Source organism: Ricinus communis, chromosome 7 (assembly GCF_019578655.1).
Source record: "Ricinus communis isolate WT05 ecotype wild-type chromosome 7, ASM1957865v1, whole genome shotgun sequence".
NCBI lineage: Eukaryota > Viridiplantae > Streptophyta > Magnoliopsida > Malpighiales > Euphorbiaceae > Ricinus > Ricinus communis.
The window spans coordinates 745,460-769,761 of record NC_063262.1 but is presented as its reverse complement, the minus strand read 5'-3'; the positions used below and the strand labels follow the sequence as shown (position 1 = coordinate 769,761).

General features: G+C 34.7%; 4 protein-coding genes, 1 long non-coding RNA gene and 1 other non-coding gene across 6 annotated transcripts; 2 read left to right on the top strand and 4 right to left on the bottom strand.

Moving 5' to 3' along the window:
- Positions 1 to 248: 248 nt before the first annotated feature.
- On the bottom strand, positions 249 to 320 carry TRNAQ-CUG. The gene has a single exon. It is a non-coding gene; the product is annotated as a tRNA-Gln (tRNA).
- A 3,214-nt stretch (positions 321 to 3,534) lies between these two features.
- LOC8262112 (indole-3-acetic acid-amido synthetase GH3.10) lies at positions 3,535 to 7,101 on the top strand. The gene is made up of 4 exons (XM_002517918.4): positions 3,535 to 4,401; positions 4,503 to 4,604; positions 4,694 to 5,514; positions 6,438 to 7,101. Exons 1-4 carry the CDS (start codon positions 4,058 to 4,060, stop codon positions 6,971 to 6,973), a joined length of 1,803 nt encoding a protein of 600 aa, XP_002517964.1. The 5' UTR covers positions 3,535 to 4,057; the 3' UTR covers positions 6,974 to 7,101.
- Positions 7,102 to 7,895: 794 nt separating this feature from the next.
- On the bottom strand, positions 7,896 to 9,305 carry LOC107261166. The gene is made up of 2 exons (XR_003078943.2): positions 9,017 to 9,305; positions 7,896 to 8,437 (listed from the first exon to the last, which is right to left on the bottom strand). It is a non-coding gene; the product is annotated as an uncharacterized LOC107261166 (long non-coding RNA).
- Positions 9,306 to 13,977: 4,672 nt separating this feature from the next.
- LOC8262114 lies at positions 13,978 to 17,768 on the top strand. The gene is made up of 2 exons (XM_002517920.3): positions 13,978 to 14,668; positions 17,323 to 17,768. The coding sequence occupies exons 1-2, from the start codon at positions 14,369 to 14,371 to the stop codon at positions 17,485 to 17,487; spliced, it is 465 nt and encodes a 154-aa protein (XP_002517966.1). The 5' UTR covers positions 13,978 to 14,368; the 3' UTR covers positions 17,488 to 17,768.
- A 1,126-nt stretch (positions 17,769 to 18,894) lies between these two features.
- Positions 18,895 to 20,783, bottom strand: LOC8262115 (E1A-binding protein p400). Its single transcript, XM_002517921.4, has one exon. The coding sequence runs from the start codon at positions 19,978 to 19,980 to the stop codon at positions 19,060 to 19,062; it is 921 nt and encodes a 306-aa protein (XP_002517967.1). The 5' UTR covers positions 19,981 to 20,783; the 3' UTR covers positions 18,895 to 19,059.
- Positions 20,784 to 20,896: 113 nt separating this feature from the next.
- LOC8262116 (lipoyl synthase, mitochondrial) lies at positions 20,897 to 23,707 on the bottom strand. Its single transcript, XM_048376889.1, has 4 exons — positions 23,181 to 23,707; positions 22,891 to 23,102; positions 22,398 to 22,777; positions 20,897 to 21,415 (listed from the first exon to the last, which is right to left on the bottom strand). Exons 1-4 carry the CDS (start codon positions 23,600 to 23,602, stop codon positions 21,296 to 21,298), a joined length of 1,134 nt encoding a protein of 377 aa, XP_048232846.1. The 5' UTR covers positions 23,603 to 23,707; the 3' UTR covers positions 20,897 to 21,295.
- Between the last annotated feature and the right edge of the window lie 595 nt (positions 23,708 to 24,302).

Here is a 24,302-nt window from a genome sequence, read left to right as displayed (position 1 = left end):
TCACTAGAATTTGTTCTCATCCAATAATTACTTGGAGTGAACCTTTCATGGACTCTCCACTATATTTGTAGTAGAACCAAACCACATTCTATTTCCCTTCTTCCTGCAATAAGATTATTAGAGTTTTAAATAATAAATAAGCATGAACAAATTATAATATTTGTTAATTAAAACAAGAAAAACTAAACTGGTTAGGTTGACTTTAAATTGAACGAGATAATAGTAAAAATACATAGTAGGTTAAAAAAAGGTCCCACCGAGATTTGAACTCGGGTTACTGGATTCAGAGTCCAATGTCCTGACCACTAGACCATGGGACCTCATTGATTGCACCTTCAATGTAACGTATATATCTCTCGATTACGAATGGGTGTAGAGAGAAATGTTCTTAATTAATTGAGACAGACTAACCGGTTGCTTTTATTTACATGGCACAAGGCAGAAGCAGATTTTTTGAGAGCTGACAGCCATGATAGCTAAGTTGAGAAGCTACTTTTTTAGATTGCATAGAAGAAAAGAAAACCAAAATAAAATAAATGATTTTAAGAGATTCTAATTTACAGAATACAGGTTGTAGGGCATATAGTTTATCTTTCAATTGAATGTTGGGAAAGGCCTTGTAAGTTTTTTTTTCAACTTGCTATTAGAATATGTGCGCGGCTAAGCTTATGGGCCATGGATTGATCTTTAAATCCTTTGCACATTGTCATGTTCATTAGTCAGCTGCACCAACTTTCTTTTCATTTTCTATTTTTTATTTGTTTTCTTCCAGTTCTGAACATGGTCATTATAGATTCTTATGTCACGTAGCTTTCCCGCTCAACTTGATGAAAATCCCATTTCCATGCAAACAACAGGCAAAAATTAACCTCCCTTTTTTATTGGAGAAAAGAGACTTACAGACAAATGCAATACGTTAAGCTGGTTGCAGAGTTGCAGTGTCCTCCTGAAGCATTAAACTAGCAAAGGTTAGCTCCAAGTAAACGGTGTATGTACCTGTGTTTCAAACCAATCAGCTTTTTACCCTCTTTCTTGATTTTATATATACCCTATATTTTGCTAAAAGTTTGATATGAATTTTTCTTCAATGCTCTTTAATATAAATGTGTGAGTTATTTCTATAAGTGGTCCCGCTCTATAAAGTTTTGTTATCTTTTTGGAGCAGTCCCTTCTTGTGCTGCGTCTTTTTCTATTTACGTAGGTGTAGCCAATAAATCCCAGTGCCCATTTGCACTGGTACTTTCTTTTTCAATGGCAATGGTGGTCTACAGATAATTCTTAAGAGTTGTAAGTGGGGGAAATCTATTTTCTTTCACTCAATTTAATTCTCTTCTCTCGATCGAATCTGAAAGCTAATGGCAGGTCATGAGCAACTTCAAGAAAGAAAATGACTCTTAACGCCAATATTAAGGGTCCCCGAAAGGGTGTGAAAACAAAAAAGAAATTCTGGTCTGAAATGAAGTAACCATGACTTGGTCATTTCTTGCTGGAATTGATTCCAGTAACCTGGTGTTTAGTCTTGCAGAACCACATCAAAGGAGTTGCTGGATTGTACTTCAGGAATTCTTTGATACCAACTCATACATCAAGTTTACAAGTCGAACGGTCAATTATATTCATTCAATTACATAGAATAGTATCTATTGCTATGAACAAAATCCATCCTGAACAGACATATCTGTATATGATATATATTCAGAATGTTTTCATTCCTCAGATGCTTCAAATGAAATTCAACACAGGCAAGTTCAGAGGTTCGAGGGTAGATCAATCTAGTTGGTTCTAAGCAATTTGTCTTTGGATGGCTCATGATCATTCAGCATTTCAAAAAGATATCTTTAAAGTTGAATTTTGATGCTACTTGTATGGTTAGTAAATTGGGTAAAGGCAGATTCTTAGCATTAAAAATTAGGGCACATATACAAGTGACAAGAAAGCAGTGTACTTAATTTTTCATAAAATGTGATGTCAGTCAGCTGCCTGAAAAGAATATGTTTCATTTTCATGGCCTGTATGAACAGATTTTCTAACAAGTATTCTTAACCAAAAAGAAAAAAAGACAAAGATAAAGATAAAGAGAGCAGTCATTGGGAGTCTATAAAGCTGAAAAATGTTAAACCACATGTGGAAGATCATTGTTTGGATTTTGGTTTATTAGACGGACTCAACATGGAACTAAAATCTCCCATATGTAAAACATGTGGAAACTAAAAGTGACCCTGTGAAGGAGGATCAAATAGAATAGAATCAAAGAAAAGCCATTAGCTTAGAAAAAGTAACAATACAGGAAATGGGCAAAACTGATCTTAACAAATTGATATGTAGCAAAAGCTTTCTTGAGCTTAAGCTTAATAGCTACCATAGCTTAGCTGTAACTACAAGGTGCAGTGGTGCATGAAGACAGTGACCTTTCTTCTGTATTGGGTGGTGCGAAGAAATTCAAACAGAATCAATTCTAGTTTTTGTGAAAATCTAGACCTTGTAATTTGACATGTTTTTAATGTTGCTGTGTTATTGGTGAATGTAATAATTAATAAGTGGCTACCTTGCATTTATAAGCATAAAAAAAGCTTATATGTTGTATTGACAATTAGATTTGCATACTTTTGTAGGGCCCATCTTGTTTCATGGAGTCAAAGATATTCTATAATATTTTTAAAAGTAACATATGCAGTTAAGAATATCAAATTTTACCTGTGTAAAAACCGAATATTAGAACTAAAATTTCAAAGAACTCTAAAAAAGAATACATTAAATTCGAAAAGAAAGAAAGAAAGATAAGTTATACAATAAGAGTACTAAATTTAATGCAGCATTTGCCCTTTGGCTAGCCACTAGCTGTCCTTGGAGTGTAGATGAAAGAAACAACAGTGTCCTTTTTCAAAAGAAATGCTACTGTTCATTTTTTACTGAGTTCTGTCTTTCTGAAATGGAATATCTTCTGGTTTGTTTATATTTAGATAGAATCAGTGGCTTGAAATGCATAACATGAATGAAGGAGATTGAAGATTGAATAGTAGCACTAGCAATAGAAAGAAAACATATGTCATGAGCAGCATGGCCATAGTCATTGCTCATCAGAATGAAACCAGACCTAAGCATTGATGTCCGAGGATATGACACAACCTGCAACCCCAACAAAAGAAGGAAAAAAAAAAAACTATATATATTTATATATATAAACACTTTCAGATGATGACTCTGGTATAGTACAAATTGAATTATGGCATAATATATAGCATGATTTGATTTTGAATAATAATAATAGCATGATACCGAGCTGTCAAAGGCCCTCAAGGCTGGCTGGGATTTTGGCCCCCCTGGCACATTCTTCTCCATATCTTTTTTCTTTAGAAAGAAAATAAAAAGAAGAAAATATCTCTCTGTCTTCACTAAAATACGATAAAAGTACAAATGGAAAATGATAATACAAGACCACCTCCTGTGGTGTAGAAACTCTCGTTCCATATTCCTAATATGAAATATTAGGGAAGAAACATTGGTCTTAATATGAGACAACAGCAGTCCAGTCCAGGGCTCTGTTTCTTTCGTAAAATAATAGTTTTTTTATTTTTCTTTTCTCTGTTTGATGCATTCAGAAAAAGTACCCAACTCACCTGGTCACCTCAAATGAAAAATTAAGTAAATTTTCTTGGATTAAGTAAGTTCTTCCAATTTTCTATAATCCAAGGAAGAAAAAGAAGAGAAAAAGTTATTTACTTTATGTTCAAAAGGAAAGGGGACATTATTTACTTCCACTGTATTAATGTAATTTAAAATTGATAATTGAACAACCATTTTAAATATCATAACTGCAAACTGTATGAATTATTTAATAGTGGAGTATAACGTACCGAAACAGACAATCAGGTGGTGTTTTTTATATTATTATTTTTTCGGCCTGTTCTTACTCTAGTATATATGTGTATGATAAAAGGTAGACACATTTGTTGAGCTGAAACTGCATCCCTCTCCACCACTTTCTGCATTTTATACAGCCCACTACTGCTGCTTATCCTTTTCCTGCTATATTATTTCCGATAATATTTCCATCTCCATGGAATCAACATCATCTCCAAGTAGTAACGGCAATGGAAATAATGGCCACTGCTCCTCCTACGACATTATCCGTTGGTTCGATGATGTGTCGGAGAATGCTGGGAAAGTACAGACGGGGACTCTTCGCCGGATTCTTGAGCTCAATTGCGGTGTAGAATATCTCAAGAAATGGTTGGGAGATATCAAAATCCAAGAAATGGATGCTTGTGCATTGGAATCTTTATACACTTCTTTGGTCCCTCTTGCTTCTCATGCAGATTTGGATCCTTATATTCAAAGGATTGCGGATGGGGACACTACTCCTTTACTCACTCAACAGCCTATAGCAACACTCTCCTTAAGGTATACATATATATATAGCCCACGGCATCAATTAATTTCTCTTTCTATCTTGATTTTCAAGATTCTGATTATGTATGTTTGTTCATGGCTGCGGTTTGTAGCTCTGGAACTACAGAAGGAAGACAGAAGTATGTTCCTTTCACTCGCCATAGCTCTCAAACTACTCTCCAGATTTTCAGCCTTGCAGCTGCTTACAGATCAAGGTATTTAACCAAAAAGCTCTGTCTTTCTTCGGAACTAATCTTTAAACATGTGCATTTATGTATCTCTTTCTTGTTTTTATATGATGTAGGGTTTATCCAATAAAAGAAGGAGGGAAGATCTTAGAATTGATATATAGCAGCAAACAGTTCAAAACAAAAGGAGGATTAACAGTAGGAACAGCAACAACCCACTATTATGCAAGCGAAGAGTTCAAGATCAAGCAAGAAAAAACCAAGTCATTCACATGTAGTCCACCAGAAGTAATTTCAGGTGGAGACTACAAGCAAACCACCTATTGTCACCTTCTACTTGGTCTCTTCTTCTATGACCAAGTAGAGTTCATTACCTCAACCTTTGCCTATAGCATAGTACAAGCCTTTATCTCATTTGAAGAGCTCTGGAAAGAGATATGTGATGACATCAGAGAAGGAAGTTTAAGTTCCAGAATTACTTTGCCTAAGATGAGGAAAGCTGTGTTGGATATAATTTCTCCAAGTCCATGTTTAGCTTCAAGGATTGAGGACAACTGCAAGAAGCTAGAAAATCTAGATTGGCTTGGTTTGATTCCAAAGCTGTGGCCTAATGCAAAGTATGTGTACTCTATAATGACAGGATCTATGCAACCTTACTTGAGAAAGCTAAGGCACTATGCCTGTGGTCTAGCATTAGTGAGTGCTGATTACGGATCTACAGAGAGTTGGATTGGGGTTAATGTGGATCCCTCTTTGCCTCCAGAGAATGTTACTTTTGCTGTAGTACCCACTTTTTCTTACTTTGAATTCATGCCACTTTATAGACAAAATAAAGATTTCAGTTCAGCCATTGATGATTTCATAGAAGATGAGCCAGTACCACTTTCTAAAGTCAAGCTTGGACAAGAGTATGAGATTGTCCTCACTACTTTTACTGGTAAGTTTGGCTTCTACTTCATTTTTCTTTTTTCTTTCTTTATTCATCAATTTTCCATCTAGGCAACCGTTTGGGCAGGGTTTGATTGAAGATTTGGGATGAGAGGTTTTATTAAATTTATAGATTTTAATTAAACTCATTATTTGACAGGAATTAAAAAATAAAAAAACAAATTTCTTATCTTTATTGATCATAAATATAACAAACTGGTAGACCCAATTGCTTTCGTTTCAGGCCATATATGTTTTGAGTATGGGCATATACTGTCCTCGAACATTTAATTCGCCATAAATAAGCCATTACCGGTCCATGTTTATTCACCTATGCCATATTAATCATTGTCCTTCTTTTCAGATGAGTATGACGTTTTTATCTTAGATTTAACCATTATTTTAGGTCATAGGAGACAATGGTGTATCACATCATTCCATACATATATTTAATAAACATATTTATATTAGCTAATTAAATTATAAATAACTTAATATTATCTAAACACTCTTTATTAAATCATTCTATAAATTTATTCGATAACTGCTATATATTCTATAACATAAATATATATGTAATTAAGAAATTAATTAAAATCAATTACCGACGTCTCATAAACAAAATTTACCTAAAAATTTCTGTTGATATAAAAATAGACAGTTGATGATCAGCAAATGAACAGAAATCTTAATAAATGTAACATTTACATAATAAATGGTACCCTATCAAAATAACTAATTAGGGTAGGGTTCAGTTTATACGTAAAGAGGAATTAGAAAAAATAAAAATACACAGAATTGTAAATAATTGAATGCTACTAATTCTAGTAAGGTTTCTATTATAAGGCAGATTAGCCTCGCAATGTTTTCAAATCATATATTAAGAAATATTGACCACCTTCTTTGCCTTGTTTTTCTTTCTTTTCCTTTCAGGGTTATATAGATATAGACTAGGGGATGTCGTGGAAGTGGCTGGTTTCCACAAGGGGACTCCAAAACTGAACTTCATATGCAGGAGAAAGCTGATACTGACAGTAAACATTGACAAGAACACTGAAAAAGACCTTCAACTAGTGGTGGAGAGAGGGTCTCAGCTGCTAAGCAAGACAAGAGCAGAGCTTGTAGATTTTACAAGCCATGCTGATGTTGGCAATCAACCTGGTCACTACATAATTTACTGGGAAATCAAAGGCGAAGTAGAAGAAGGAGTTCTTGGAGAATGTTGCAGAGAAATGGATGAATCTTTTGTTGATCATGGTTATGTTGTATCAAGAAAAGCACATTCAATTGGACCACTCGAGCTTTGCATTGTGGAGAGAGGGACTTTCAAGAAAATCTTGGATCATTTTATTGGAAATGGGGCTGCACTCAGCCAGTTCAAGACACCTAGATGCACTAGCAATCAAGTTCTTCTAAGAATTCTAAATGTTTGTACCATTAAAAGGTTTCACAGTACAGCATATGGCTAGTATATATTACTTGTTGTTAGAAAGTTGATGATATAGTTCTTCCTTCTCATATATCAGTTGATTAAATTATTACCAAGACTGGTATTATTGTAGACTAACATGTGTAAACATATTAATTTTAGCTTCTATTTTCTTTTCTTTTTTAAATTTTAAATTTTAAAAATAAAATATGAAAATTTAAATTTAAAATTTGTATTTCTTTTGTCGTTTTTGAGGATAATTGATTGGATAACAATATTCTGTTACATAATGCTTATAGTCATAAGGACATGATCCCAATAAGGATAGAGTATGGCACTAAATAGCACTGAATAGGAGGAAGATTGAATATTGATATCCACCATTAAAGCTGTGTGGAAAGCATCATAATATTATTTTCTTTTCTTCCTTTTGTCTTTTCTTTTCTTTTAGAACAGTTTTAAACTAGCAACTACAATGAAGAAACTTCTGAAACTGAATAGCTAATTAAAATAGATAAAACCCTACAAACTTCTATTGCAACTTCCTATAATAAAAACATGTAATAGCCCTATTTACAGATTCCACGGACTACTTGGCAAATACTTGTTTTCTCTTTGTCCAAACATTCGAGGGATAAAATTGGTTGGTGGCTCCATTTAAAAGTTCAATTTCCAATCTTTAGATATTTTCTGAATAGTGACGATATCATTTCTTTTCATTCAATAGAAAAGCTTATTATCTTTTGTTGGAACAAGCTAGCTAACCTGTCTCGATGCAAATTGTCAGTATTATTGTGAGGAATCATATATATGTGATTCCAAATTAATCAAGTCATTTTTAGTTCAGGGCTCAGATAATGATGAGACCCCAAGTCTTTTTCTCCAGGACTTTAAAACATGAATGATATATGCCTTTCAAACAAGAAATAAATGGCTAAAGATTTGATTTATATTCACCCCAATTGACAATATCAAGTTTTGGAGTTTATTTAAGCGATTGTAAGGACATAATAATAATAATAATAATAATAACAATAAAACAGGTGTATGTCAAAGGCTACCCAGTATGCATGGGGACCCTGACATGCTTGAAGAAATTGATACCGGAAAAACTGAACAAAGGCAGTTACAGTCCTTGCAAAGGCCATAACATATAGACACAAAACTGTCTGATGGTAATTAAAATTTAAGCAATACATCTCAGAATCCATTGAATGCATGCCCCTGTGATGTCCAACTTGCAAAAGTCTCATAGGCTGAGCCCCAGGCAAATGGGTTACGCTGAGCTCTCTCAGACTCCATTCAATGCACGCCCATGTGACGTGCCAATGCTGTTCGACAACTTACAAAGTCTCATAGGATGGTCGCAGGCAAGCTGCCCCAGCCAACCGGGTCATTATTGAGAAAAAAGAAAAGCCAACTGTGCCGATATATTACTTTCTCATGCTGTGGATATGGGTTATATATATTCAGCTCATGAATGTGCTAATTTGAAGGCTCGCTCCTGTTCAACCATAATAATAACTCAGCTCTATCTATCTTTCGACGCCAACACAATATCAGAGGGCTTTAGGGATATATATGAAGTTTAATACTTCCATCGCATAGAATAATGTATACCGGGTTTCAACCAGTAAATTGACAATACCTCAAACTCCTTACATATATTTCTCTATTCTAAAATAGTGGAACTGCCCTCTACCTCTAAGGTTTAATATTGCTTCTTCCCCATTAATATAACATCTACAAAAGTTTCCCATGATTGATCTTCAAACACAGGTAATTAAATAATAACTCAAACTCGCAGTTATAACAAAGCTAATTATATTCAACAACAAGAACCTAAACTTAGTTCAAAATAAAACCAAAACCCTAATATATTGTGAAAAAATTATCATAAGCTCAAACTTGGTTTGCAAATAGAATGAGAAGCCTAATCCCTTGTTTCTCAATCTTGTTCGTCCAAAACCAAGTTACTTAACAAATAAATGAAACTATGTATAAGATAAAAATTCACTTAAAATCTGTCTAATGCTTTGAACAACATAACTATATATATATATATATATATATATATACATACCTGGGCTTCGTTTACCTTGATTTCATTTCTAAATCTCTTCACGAGAATCCTCAGAATTCTCTTGACAATCCAATTTTGTGTTCCTTTCTTTAGCATGACAAATAATTCAATACGAGTACTACACTAGAATGCACAAATTCTCCTAGTGAGATACCATGCCATAAATTAAATGTAACAATTAGGTGCCAAAAAATTTCATAAGAAATTAACGAGTGGTAGAACAGCATCTAATTTTAATAATAATAATAATCAGCAAGTGGCTACAAAAATAGTATGGAAGAAATTTGGGGTAAAAAGTGGACCACCTAGCAAGTTGGCACATTGGTCCATATTTGTGATATATCTTTGGATTAGTGGATTCAATTGCAAAAGCATCTTTTTATGACTCCAAATCTTTAAATTTTGATGTTACATCTTTTTTGAGTTTCACATTGCAATGCATTATAGTACCAAATGCAGATTCCCCGTAAATAATTATTTAGACTGAAAAGTCGTTATTATTACCTTTGAGATATTTTTTATAGATTTTTTAGTCTTCAAAATATTACTTATTTATAGTTGTCGGTCGTTTTAGAATTTAGATCAAAATTGAACCAAATTACTCAAACCATTTAAATTGGGTTATTTATAAATTTAAACTAAACTGAATAAGATAATAAAAATATTAAACTAAACGGAATAAAGAATTAAGACCAAAAAATTTAATTTAATATTATTATTACAAAAATTTTTTTAAAAAAATCTTGTTCGGTTTAGCTTGATTAAGCTAAATTTTTTTAACTTAAAATCAAATTGAACTAAATTAATTACATTCTAAAATTTAAATTAAACATACCAATTCTTTTAGGACAAAACACAAACTGGATTCAATTTTTTCAAATTTTTGCTAACCCTATATATACTGAATTTGCATTAAGTAAATAGTCGATGAAACCAAACAAAAAGTAAAAGATGAATTTTAATAAAATAATTACTTTGTGTTCAAGAAAATGGAAAATTATAAAAGTTCGTTTTTATGTGCATTCTATCAATCACTGGATAATAAGAAATTGATATAATGATTGTGATTTCCTTTCGAAATGAAAAGAACAATAGAAGGATAAATGAGAATAGATGTAACTAAGAATATAGTACCATCTAGTATGGTAGCTTGATGGTTAGACGATTTTCACCAAGTGATTTAAGGATCTGAGTTTTTTAGACTAATGCCTAAAAAATGCCGAGTATTTTGACTAGTTCTCTTTTTTGACTTGCGATGACTGATTTGAACTTTTATCTCAAATTAATTATGACCCTATGAATATTTTATAATAAAAAAAGTATGTGCCTTAGCATTGTCTAGAAAGGAAAAGAAAAATTTAGTACCCATATCACATGTACGTACCGAAGAAGAGAACTTGAATTAAGGCTATGTATACATGCTGGCTAAACTCCAAGCTCCACGTGAGTTGTGGCAAACATGATTAGTGCAGCCATCAATGCAGTAGAAGAAAAGTTTGGTATACTATTCCTGGTTTATACCCCGAGAAACAGTATTCGAATCTGAAAAGTTTTTAAGGCCATGTAATATAAGAGATAGTGCCACATAATTCAGAACTTGGACAAAATAAATAATTAAAGATAGATGATTCCCAACAAACAAACAGCTAATTATGATTAGTTAATCGTACTTGCGATATAATCAACAAAAGTTGGCCGTAGCCCTACATTTGCCGGTTAGTGTGCTATCTTTGTCAAGAAAAGGCTTGCCACTGTTTTCCTTTTTCTTGCCTTGTCAGGAGGACCCAATAGAGGCAAACAAGATAAGATACAGAATATGTATGCATATCGACCTCCTCTCGCCTCTTGCCTCTTGCCTCTTGCCTCTTACTTCTCCTCAATGTACTTTTTGGATGTTCTATTTGTTGTTTAGCAATATTCTTGTCGGGCGAGCGATGTAATCAAGAAAATCGAATGATATTTTTATAAAATGCTGTAGAAATAATTGAAATTTGCGATAAAAGATCATCTATCCGAGTATTGATAACACCTTGCACGATTTGAAACCGGAAACCTAATCAACTTTTTTTATATATATAATTAATGATAATAATCATAAACATATTTAACCTTTGACTAAAAGATCTAAAATGGGATCAACTATATTGTTCCTACTCTATTTGTTGCTTGCACTATCTTTTCTTAGGCCTACACAATGTTGATGCTGTCTGATTTAGATTTTACCTAATCAATTTCAGAATATATATATATATATATATATATATTAGTAGATAAATTCATTGTCATCATCCCAAAAAGGGCAGGGTACTTGTAAAGTTTTAAGTTGCAACGTAACCTGAAGCAATCATGGGTGAAGTATGAGGTACTTCATTTCAACTTTCTGTTGGAGCCCATTGGACCTTTGTAAAATGCATCATTCTAGACACGCAAAAAGATCTGTACAAGCCTAAACATGACCATACACGGCCTAACTAAAATAGAATAGAAGGCCCATAAACAGTTATTATATCTATAATTATTGAATTCCTAACAACTAGTACCATCGTGTCTAACTGGATAGAGTGCTATGTACCCTTCAATCAATGCATGGCACCATGTTAGTAGAATTCCAGGAATTGATAGTTACAAAAATCATGTGCTAAGCCTAAAGTAAAAGGATTTCTCCACGGTCACAATTGGTCTTGATGAGTGGAAACCACTGCCTAATATCAGCACACTGAGGTACAGATGTGTTACTGTGACATGGCAAGGGAATAACTCTATCTCCTAATTGTACATCATATGCCACCCAGGCCAATGAAGTTCACACAGTTGTTTGATTATTTTGATCGTGTACCTATTTTACAAGAACAAGAACAACAAGAAACCTCCTCATCCTCTGCCACCTCAAGCAAAGCCCCAGAAGGCAGAAACACTCCTACTGCGTCATTCATGAAACACGGTCGGGTTTGGTCGTTAACCACTGTGGTGTGGTGGCTTGGTAGATAAGCCGGCCACTTCGATCCAACTGTCTTGATTCTTGTTCAGTCTTCTTAAATTTTTATCCCCATCTCGTATGACGTATGTGGTATCTAAAAGATTGACTCCACTATTTTTTAGGCCTCGAGGGGCATGACTCGCTGTTAGCCATTAGTAAGAACGGTCTGTCGTTCAATGACAGAAGAACGTCTCTCAACTCAACTCTGGAAGAATGGAAGGAAAGAGAAAGAGGTCCCCACCAAGTGGGCCCAAGATTTTCAGTTTCAAGCCCCAACCCATGAAAAGAAGAGAAATATGTCAGGCAGGCGAAAAAGGAGATGGGGGAAAAGAAAAGCCCCTTAAAAAGGTCCTTTCACGTGAGAGAGAGTCCAAGACTTTGCACGGGCCACCTATGAACCGACCCCACTTATTATATCCGTCGTTGACTGTTGTATAAAAATGACGGTCCTGATTTTTTCCACTTTTTTCTAATTTCCTTTCATCAGGTTATTCTAGGTTCTACACGTGTCAATCTAATACGGCGGGTGGGAGCCACAGCTCCGAGATCTGGGACACGGAAGGCACGTGAAATCTTATTATCGTCTGTAGTCACTGCCACCACTGCACATAATTTTTGCTCAATATAGTCCGTACACGTGGATATTTCCTCTTCTCTTTTTCCTTGAGTGGAGACTCTGGGTATCATATGTTAAAGAAAGAATCTTCTCCAAAATAAAATGTTTTAGGCTTTTCAGCCCCTTCTGCTTTAAAAAAAAAAAAAAAGAATTATTATTTTTTACTTTAAAATTATCTTTTAAAAATATCAATTTAACCAAATAGTTGGTAAAAGTACTAAAATTTAATTTTCAGCATTCAAGAGCAATTTCAGAAATAGCAATATAATTATTTAAATATCACACTAAAATTTATTTATTTATTAAGTTTAAAAACCATGGTGGTTAAAGCAATATAATTAAGATTATCTCAGTTGATGAAAGCATAATCTTGTCTTGACTAGATAAAATAATGAAGGATGTTTCCTGACACAATTAAAATTGACAAAAATCACCAACCACTATGTTACAAGATAGCATGGAATTACATTCTTTTCCTTTCAATATTACCAAAAATGAAGATGGAACCACATTCTTAGCATAAGAAAAATAGGAAAAAGGATTAATCAAACTAAACTTAAGCTATTTAAAGCATCTTCAACCAAGAAATTTATGTTATGTACCAAGACCCTTAAACATGGATGGTGAAATTCTTGACTTATTCTATCAGGAACCCCACTCCCCAAAGAAAAGAGAATTCATGCTGTGGGTTAATCTTGAAGAGGTGTCAGGCAGTAAGTGGAGAATTGCTGCTGCACCCACTTATAGAAACATGCTATAGAACAGGAAAAAGGAGAGAAACATCTTTGATTAGATTAGATTAAAAAGGTTACCTTTTATTGAATATAAATTGTCATTATTTCGGCTATCAAACCTATGATCATGTTTTCCCCTCAAACTTTTGCACGTACAAATGGAAATTCCATCTTTCTTTGACAATCACTTCACTGGACAGGTCATCATTTTTTTTCTTTTTCTTTTTCTTTTTGAAGGAAACCCAAAATGTGTTTTAAAGAATGAAAATCTTACATCTATTCCAATCTTTTCAATTTTGCAACCATCACATTTGATGTTTAAATATTAATTTATTATCTTAATCAAAAGTTATGAATTAATTTGATATTACTTGGAATATAATTTTTATATGTTTTGACATTTCTTTTCTTCTTGTGTTTGAATTATTATGTAGCATGCCACCTTATTACTCGAGCAGGTTTTTAGTGGTGCTGACTTATAAATGGTTCTATTGGGAAATTTAAATAATGAATAAAAAATAATATATTTATGAGTATAAAATATTTTAATGTTACTTAGTCATTTATGGTTTATTATATATTTGAGGTTTTTTTTTTTTTTTTTAGAAAAAGGAAACAATTACATGGAAAAATAATAAATACATAAGAACCTCCCCTTCCCGAACCTTACGAAAAAATTATACAAAGGCATCACCTCTGTCTTTCTCTCCAACCTCCAGTCTCAGTCATCTCTATCTCTCTCTCCCTCACAATTTTGCTTTAGAAGCACAGCTCCTGATGCCATAATAAAAGCCTTGATTCATAGAACCCACCTCTGTCCGTGCAAGTGCTTTTCTTGGGTCATCCTCATCTCTATGACGCAAAGGTTCCTTCTATAACAGTTATGGCAGCAATGACCACTACTCTTCAGATAACAAAGAAAGCTATAAGACTTTGAGTAGGACAGTTCTCACTAATAAAAGAAAGAGAAAGACAGCTAGCAGAGGCATTCAGGACAAAAGGCTGAGTTTCTTTAAACACTTCTAATGGGCAGGGAAGAGAGTTGGAGCTCATCATCGTCGTCGTCAGTGCAATCTCCAATGGTGACGCCTCTGAATTTAGAAAGAGAAGATCAGCACTGGAGGCATTTTAATAATTCAGTTAATGCTGTGTCCTTTGGGTTTGTCGCTACGGCTATTCTTATCTCAATGTTTCTTGTCATGGCCATTTTTGAAAGGTTTCTCAGGCCAAGATCATCCTCTCCTGCTACTGCTGGAGCTTCTACTCGCACTGATCTTGAAGCACCTGTGGTTTTCCATTCCAAGCTCCACTACCCATCTCCAAAAGTACTCTCTTTTTCTCTTTCTCTATGTTTTATATGCTACTCTATAACATAATTTAGCTACATTTTGTGTTTTGATTTCTTGGTGTAAAAATGGAGGCAATTCCTGTTGTCTCGCAATTTTTAACAGCTAAAAATTGGAAGAAATTTTTCTTGATAGCAAGAAAAAGCTTCTTCTTTCTTTTTCTTTTTCCTTTTTTTTCTTAAACTTTATCTCTCTCTGTGTGTGCATGTCTTTATTCTTTTTGGTACCTGCAAAAATGCAACGAGTATACCTTGCACAGCACAGCATGATTATGACTGTTTGCTTGCTTTTTGTTTGTAATCATACTTATTTTTTGGAAATTTTGACTGGTCATTCTTGCAACTTGCATTTTTTCTCTATACCAAATTGTAACAACTAGTGCTCCAACAAAGCAAGAAAAGCTTTTCTCTTTTCCTTTTCTTTTTAACAAATTTTGTTTTCACATCTTTTTTTTTTTGTCATAAATTTGTGTTTTTTTGAGTCATTTTTTCATTAGCTCTACAAAGTTCTGCAGAATCATATATTTGCTGTTTCTCACAATGACTGACTTATAGAAGATAAAAGAATTAGAATCCATGCCCAGCTCCAGCTGAAATTGATTTGATATGTTTGTTCTTTTACACAATCACAAGCAAATATGCATTCCCATTTTGCAAGTATAACAACCATTATAAGACAAAAGAAGGCTGATTGATATGCACCGTCCATTTGATGGACTTCGGACTGCCCATTTTTCCCTGTCCTTATTCTTTGTTCAGTGTTTTTCATTTATCATCAGTGTTATTTCAATTTCAGGTAAAAAATTTCTTGAGTTGTGGGTTTATAGAGTTCATTTCAAACCATTGTTAAGGAACAAACTGTCTTCTTGATCATGAAAACTTATGGAACCCTTTTCAAAAGTGTCTTAATCTTTCAAGTGATTGAACTGAATTATTCACTCCTTGCTCCTGCTGCAATTTTTTCAAAACCATGGCTGCAAGTGGCTTATATGATGCTAAGATGAAAGCAGAAAGATTTAGTTGATGAAATGTCATTTAAGCTTTGGCTTGTTGAGGTGTTGTGGGTTATTATATGAGTAGGTCATACTAAATTCTTTTTCAGAAATCATCATCCTCATCTAAAGATGACTGAAACTTTTTGTTTTTTTCTTTAATGTAGTCTGCATTATATTAATAATACACCATATTATATTACACCCTAATATATTATAATAACGGCGCATTATTACAGCCTCATTTGATTAATTATAAGAGTTTTCCAGTACTAATTATTCATATATCAGTGCATCTTTGTCTAAGTTGGACCTTTACTTTTTCTGAAACATAAACATTGTTTGTTTATAGTAGTTTATGAACAAATAATAGCATCAATGGTTGTCCATTAAACAATCCCATGCTCTTTTATCTGTACATTCTTATGCTTGTGTTTGAGTTTAAGTCATACAGCACAAATTTAAGAAAGAAATTTGTCTGTGAATGTCCCTGTCCATAATTCTTGACATATCAGTGGCAGAAGGGTCCAGTATATCACAAAAAGCAAATAATCTTGTCTTTACTATCCTAATAAAACTGATTATTGATTTTAAACTTCTTGGGATAATAAATATATTGCTTAAACCATTATTGACATCAATGTTATGACATTCTAATAAGAATTAAGAAGTATGGGGAAGGGTCAAAATCCCTTATGTTAAAAAATTTCTCATTGGCAATCCACCCCAAGTTCTGTCGCATACTAATAAATGCAACCAAACATGTCTAGGACATAATGGTCAAGTTTTTCATGCTTGATTTTCTTTTTTGGTTATGGATGCAAGTATATGAGTATAGGCCAACATGATCATCTGATATGAGGTTGTCATGTCTGCTGAAGTGTCCAAGGTACCTTCTTTTATATACCCATTGGCTTGCCGTTGTCCACTGTTTCCTACCTTCTATAGCTAGGGCATGGAGGTACAGCAGTTTATCATCTGTACTTTGAAAACTAGTTTCTTATATATTATATCATCTTGGCATGGCTAGCTAGCTATTTTGTTATGATACTTTTGTCGGTTTGTGGCAACGATATCCCAGAATTTGCACACTGGCTGTTCATAAATTAATTTGGTTGTTAAAGAGTACCCTTGATTTATGGAAGGGGGCTTGAAATCTGGAGACAGTGGGTGTGAATGGAGTGGGTATATCAATGCTTGATAATGAATTGCTTTTTTTCTTTTATATCTCTACTCCACTATTTTATGTCTTATACTCGTACGTTAAGATTGATAAAGCAAAACCCTTTTGTCTCTTCTGGCATGGCAGCTGTTCTCAAAGTCTCAACTGCTATGCATTGAGGAGAAATTAATTGTTAGTGTCTTAGTTATTGAATTCGTTAGGCCACTTTCAGTTAGTACAACCTTGGTTTACCATTAAACGTTAAGCAATCATCTCAAGTTTGATTAACAGAATTTTGATTCCGGCTTTCTCTTTTAATGTTTTTGACAAGGTACAGATTTACTTATTGGGCTGGTCATAATAGTCATCTGTGCTACAGAGTTATTGCCTGTATTTTCCTATTTTATACTGATGTTTGTCTTGCATCCGCATACCATTCTTTGATCAGTCTTGCTGATTAATTACTGTTTATGTCTACAGATGACAGTGTATGCAAAAGGGGTATCAGTGTTGATGCCAGGGGAGGATATTCCTACATTCCTTGCACACCCAGCTCCTTCACCTTGCCCTCCTGAGCCCATCATAAAGCCCTTTCATCAAAGCAGGCCTTGCTTCAGTTTCGCCTCACCCTCAACTTCAAGCTAACATCAAAGACACAGAAATAAGACAACTAACCAGTCTCAAATTATAGCCTGGGCACAGCCTGCTGGTGAATATTTGATTCAACAAAAGATGGCATTGCTTTTCTCAAACACACATGTGCTGTACATAATCAACCAAGCTTATTGTTGCTCCAAAGTTTTCATTGATTCCTCTGAAATTGATGTAAAATGCAATCCCCATTGTTTCAAATGCAATATTACACACTTGTTGCCTCTATGAATGTATTGATAATGAGATTGTTGCATTCCACTTTGTTGCTTTAAGTTCCATTGGTCCCAGTAAATCAAAAAGCTTGCATACTTCTGGACAGTACAGGCGTTGTTAAATGTTTATATTCTTATTTCATGCAACTCTCACTCCAACAGAAAAGCTTTGATCTAATGCCATCAACTTAGAAATATTGGAGTCAGTAGTTTTGCAAGAAGAACGTATGAGAAACAATGAGATCAAAGGCAGCATTTGTAGGAATTGGCAGGCAACTAACAAGATCGTGTTAAAAAAAAAAAAAGCAAATTTCCTGCTAATGGCAACGTTAATGCTGCAAGAAAGAAAGCAGAAGGAGACAAAAGAAAAGCGTGTGCACAATCCACAAGGAAAGGGAAAGAAAGAAAGCAAGCAAGGAGTCTCTGTCCCATGATCTCCCCATCCCAAAAGAAATCATTAGTTTAATTTAAAAGAAAAAAGAAAGAGAAAAATGTTAAGAAGAGAAGATGCTCCATTTCGAGGACCATTTCTGCTGCATATCCCTAGAGAAATCCAAGAATCTCCAGATTTTCAAGCAAAGTTAAAAGTTCCAAAGTCCAAACCTACATATGCATTAGAAAGTGGAAACTATATATCATTATTATATTTTATAAAATTCTTTAAGGATATAAATACTTTCTAAGTTCTGACTATGTATGATTTGTATTCTTTTCAAAATTTAATGGAAAAACAAGTAAGGATGATGTACACAGAGATGAGCTTGTGTAATTGTGAATAAGATAAAAAGAATTCTAATATGTTTAGTTGGTATAATATATAACTATAAAAGATAACAATTCTAAATCATCTTTTCTTATAAAATTAATGTTAGTATATTGACTGATTATTAGTTTTTATTACATTCACAGTTTGTATTTCATATTTTCAGGAATTAGAAGTTTCATTACATTGTTAAGATTATCGTAAAGCTTGATTTTACAAGTGGTACAAGAACTTTAAAACAGAGAAAAAAAAAAAAAAAACAGATAGATTCCATATTTTACGACATAATGATGAACGTATTGTGCCATTAACATCTAACGAAAATGATTGCCTATAGACATGCATGAAACATCAAGTAAATTACACCAAAAGGGAGAAAAGGAATTAGAGAATATTTGGGTTGATTTTACAGAAAAACAGAGATTTCTGAAGCAACAATATCTGCTGGGGTAGATTGGCAATTGGCATGGCAGCCAAAGCAAAGAAAGCTTTCACCTTTTTTGAAACAAAGTTGGGTTACATAAATGATTGAAAAACGAAATTACACAGAAATGTTAAAAACTGGAGTACCTAAATTGACCAAACTATTCACAGAAAGATAAAACATTCCAAAGACACAAGAGGGTTGCCAAGAGACTCATTCCCCTCCTGTTGTTGCTGCTGCTGCATCAAAACGCTGTTGTTTTTACCTTTCTCCTCTTTCTTCACTTCACTTTCAACTCCAACTCCCTCTTCCGCTGCCCCGCCACCAGCTTTTCCAGTCACCTTCGCAGGACTCCCTCCGCCACGACCCTTTACTACACCACCAGTCGCCCTCGTCGCCGGTGACCTTGACCGCCGGCCTGACCTCTCTCCTAAATCTCTTCCAACTCTGCTAGAACCCACATTACTGCGCTGATTATTATTAGTAGCAGTTCTTCTTGACTGACCGGAAAACTCCCTCTTCACCGGCGGTCTTCTAGGAACTTTTTCTTTCTCTCCATTGTAAGGACGCTTGCTGGGTAGTTTAGCTGGAGATCTGTTGACTACTCTTCTCTTGCTTGTTACTTCATGATCTTCTCTTACCTCTGTTATAGTAGTAGTAGTTGCTGTTGTTGCTGTCGTTGCAGTTGAGTAAGTGCCAGCAATGCTGCATATCTCTGATGCTTGTGAGATTTCAGGTGTTCGTTCTGTTTCTTCATCTTCCTTTTCATTGATTTTGCGCTTGTTGGTAAAGACTTGGCTTTTGGGTTCCTCAAAGATTCGAGCTTGGATATTAGGTTCTTGAAAGATTTGAACTTGGTTTTTGGGCTCTTGAGAGTTGGGGATTTGGGTGGTAGATTGTGGTGGTTTCGGGATGGTTGTTTCAGAGAGTACTTCTTTAACTGTTTCTTCTTCAAGGGAAGCTTGTGGTGGTGGTGAGGTTATGGCTACATGAGGAGATCTCTTGTGTTGTTCTGGTGCAGATGGTTTTGGTGGAGAATGGTGAGGTAAGTCTCTTTTGGCAGAAGAGCTGATACAGCAACCCATTTTGAGCAAGCTGTATGGTGCTAGTAGGAGTGAGAGTGGGAGAGTAGTAGAGTTTGCATTTGTGGATTTGAAATTTTTAACCGTTAGGATTGCCTCGCATTGGATAGTTGAGCCGAAGAAGGATAAATTGATTTAGATTACCAGAGGCAGGCCTTTGTGGGTTAGTATAATGAAAGATTTGAGGGAACAATGAGAGGGACAGATTGGATGTAATAATAGGCTTTGGTGGTGGTATCTTATCTTATTAGGATATAACAAAGAGATTTTAAATAGTACAAAGGAAATAGCTAATCTTGATGACCTTGCGTGTGAACTTTACAGAGCATGAGGCTTTTAGCCGGACCCAGTTGCTCAATCTTAAGATAGACCAAACTATAATAACTATTTCAGTCTCAAGTCAAGAGCAATGGCTTTTTACTTGAAGTTGAACAAAAGAAATTTCTCTAGTCTTAGGACCGATTGCCTTCTCTTTTCAAGGGATTATGTATAAATGTTATCAAGATCTGCTTGCACCTTTTGAATACATAAATCTCCGATTAGATTTGGACTCATCGAAAAAGATAAGCAAGTTCCTTTGAGGCCTTGAAAGTAAAAGCTTTAATATTTGTCATCTATTGCACCAAGCCTAAACCCATAGTGGCGAGAAAACAAGGTGCACACTAATGGACCACCAGCTAGCAGTTGGGACCAGATGCTATTCAAAATTTTGATAGCTCATCGCATGCTCTCTTGGTGCATGGGCACCACCATTAGTGTGATTTGTAACAGAAAAACACTATATAAGGATCAAGTACATTTTGCCAGCAGAAACATTGCAATCAAAGTAGATCAAGGCTGGAGGAATAAATTTAAGACAACATCAGTATGCTGGGGCCAAAAACTTTAACAATCTGTCTCGTGGAAAAGGTGGAGCATCTTAACAAACAAAGTTTTTAATTATAAAGAGAAGGGCCAATACTTTTATCCATCTACAATTCATCTGTATAAAATGTTTATCACTTTCCTTGGCAAATAGTCCAGTACCATGGAACAATGATTTCGATAAATGGGGAGTGGGGAATGGTGAATGGTGAATTACAACAGATTAACTTTACAAAAAACTGGAACAGATTATAATGACCTCGAGCTTATTAAACCTTGAGAGGCTGATCCCTGCGAAAGGATCAGCCTCTATATCTTAAGCTTTCAACAAACTCACTTTAGGCATGTGCTAAAAGCCATCAAGTCTGTGTAAATCATTAATGAAGTAACACACAAAGTGATCAACATGTGATTTGTGGAAGAACAAGAAGGACAAAAAAAAAAAAAAAACTCATCAAGAGATAGGTAGCTGTGAAGATGTAGCCCGGTCTGATTCTATCATGGATTTGATATAGAATTCACCTGCCTTGTATGATGATCTGACCATGGGACCAGATGCTACATACCGAAATCCCTGTACCATAAAAAAAAGGAATTGATATACAAGCAATTCTCCTTCTGGATTTCAATTATAAAAGTGAAAACAAATCATCATTTTCCACTTCACTGCATACTTGATAAAAGGCAATCTGAGAGGTGATGTTTATTACACCAACATATCACAAAACCAGCTGCTAATTAATACACTGATACATCATGATATCATTGCATAAACTGTCATGCCCAAATGCCAATATTACAAGTAACGATACTTTCATTGGTATAAAAAATTAGTTGGGAGAAAAAGTTGGGGATCATTATAAAAAAATCAAACCACCATTAATTGTTTCATGCATGTCATTGACATGGCAAATATTTATGGCAATTAGTAAAAACAAACTAGAAGGTCAAGAGTCCAGCACAAAACAAAGAGGAGATCAAGCAAGATATTTGTTGGCAGGGAATGATAAGAGTCATGTGCGTGCCAAAACTCAATTATGGCTCGGAGTGAAAATAAAAATTAGCAACATTCGGTCATCCATAAAAGCACCAATCCCTCTAACATATATGAGAACTAGGTTGTGGAAAAGTTTTATGAAATGAATTGTGCTTTTGTTCAAAATTTCAGAAAAATAAATGCGTTATAATTGTTCCAGTCAACATGAACTGACAATAAAACTAAGCAACAATTAGCAAAGATAGAGTTGTTTGTGGCTCAAAATCAAGAAGTTACCATCAAATAACATAATATAGGAAGAAAAAGTAAAGGAATTAAATGAAAGTAGATTGGAAGGTAAAACTCATTTGTTCCAGTTGCTAGTCAGCTAGTCTATTTCCATTGACCAATACTCACTCATTAGACTGAAATGAGTAGTGAAAACAGTACATATGAGACCAAAATCACAAATTGCACACACAGCAATCATCTTGATTAAAGTTAACAAAATATTCCAACATAGAACAAAGAGAAAGTTAAATCTTTTAACAAACAGATTAATTAAAAGTCAGTAGTTTACCATTTCCATGCCAAGTGTTCTATACTGTTCAAAAGCTTCAGGGGTAACGTATTCAGATACTGGCATATGGCGCTTTGATGGTCTCATATATTGACCGAAAGTCATCACATCAACGCCTGCTGCTCTCACCTTCTCCATTGTTTTCACAACCTGTTCAGGCGTTTCACCACAGCCTAACATTATCGAAGTCTTTGTAAGTGTTCCTTTGGGAGCATGATCCTTAGCCATCATGAGAACATCTAAAGATTGCTTAAAATTAGCACGGTGATCCCTTATAACACTTTGAAGATCTTCAACTGTCTCAATATTATGAGCAAAGACATCTAATCCAGATTTTGCAACATTTTCTACACAGCCAGGGTCTCCTCGAAAATCAGGTACTATGTAATCAAAACAATCACAAGAAACAAAGTAATTGAGCTGCAGTCTTGGGTAAATGGCCACTTGAAAACAGATTAATGAATTCACATTGGATAAAAGCTATGATTCGTACCCAATGCTTCTATAAGCATGTGAGGTTTCAAAGCCTTCAACTTTTGCACAGTCTGAGCAAAATGATTACTTCCTTGATCAGGCAAATCATCTCGATCCACACTAGTAATCACCACATAATCCAAACCCCAAGAAGCAATTGCCTCAGCCACATTAGCAGGCTCATCAGGGTCGGGTGGTGGAGGAGTACGCGATGTCTTGACATTACAAAACCTAAGACACACAAAACGCAGAACTTTATTTTAAAAACACAACCAACAAGAAAAACTGAAGAAGTTACAAATTTTATACCTGCAACCACGAGTACACGTATCGCCAAGAATCATAATAGTAGCAGTAGCAGTTCCAGTTTCCCCACCAGACCAACATTCTCCCAGATTAGGACACTTAGCCTCCTCACAAACGGTGTGCAACTTCAACTCCCTGAGCTTTTTCTTGATCTGAACGTACTTATCGCCGCCGGGTATAGCTTCTCTCATCCATTTAGGTTTAGGAAGGGGTTTCTTCTTGGTACCCACTTCAACAGAGTATGAATTATTGGATTGTAGATCGCTAAATTCAGAAAGAGATGGGGATTCTGCGGCTAAACGAGCACGGAGACCAGCTAGGGTTTGAGGGAATTGGGGTTTCGTGGGTTCAATAGTCGAGGAAAAATGGCGCGACTTTGAAGAATTCAAAGTGCGGATCAGGATTGTGAAGCGAGATTGAAACATTTTGTTTTTCTTTTTCGGGTTCAAAGCTGTCTCATTTTTCTTTTCTTTTTCAATGAGAAAGAGAGAGAGAGTTGGAGACTGGAAATGAAGAGATTGGGTAGGGATTGGGAGATGGCCGTTTAGTTAGTTGGTGGTGACGGATATTGCTGACGTGGACAGCCCAAATGTAGAAATTGCCTTGGGCTTTTGATTTGGGCTTTGGAGATAGGGATTTCTAACAATTTTCATGTCTACTTTAGTGATGGCTTGAATGATATGAGATAATATATGATATTAAATGGAGGATTCATTTACATGCATATATATAGTTCGAATGAAGGGGTACATATATAACAATATCACCCTTAACAATAATAAATTTAAAAGAAGTTTCAAAAAAAATTATAAAAAAAAACTAAGCAATGCATACGTATTATATATATTAAAGAGTGTCTAAACATTCCATATGAGAATGACTACCCTTCTCTAAACATTATCTTGTCCTTCCAATTTAATGTAACATTTAAGTTATATTGAGCATTTTATCTTGAGGATGTGCTATCATAGGCTATTTTGAAAACTTCTACTTGTGTTGTCAAAGATGATGATCCATTTCTTGATGGGAGTGAATAGAAAATTAAGAATAAAGAATGGACAAAAGTTGAGATGTCTTGTGTTCTAAGACTGTAAAAAGTGGGTCTTAATGTAGAAGAGAAGAAAG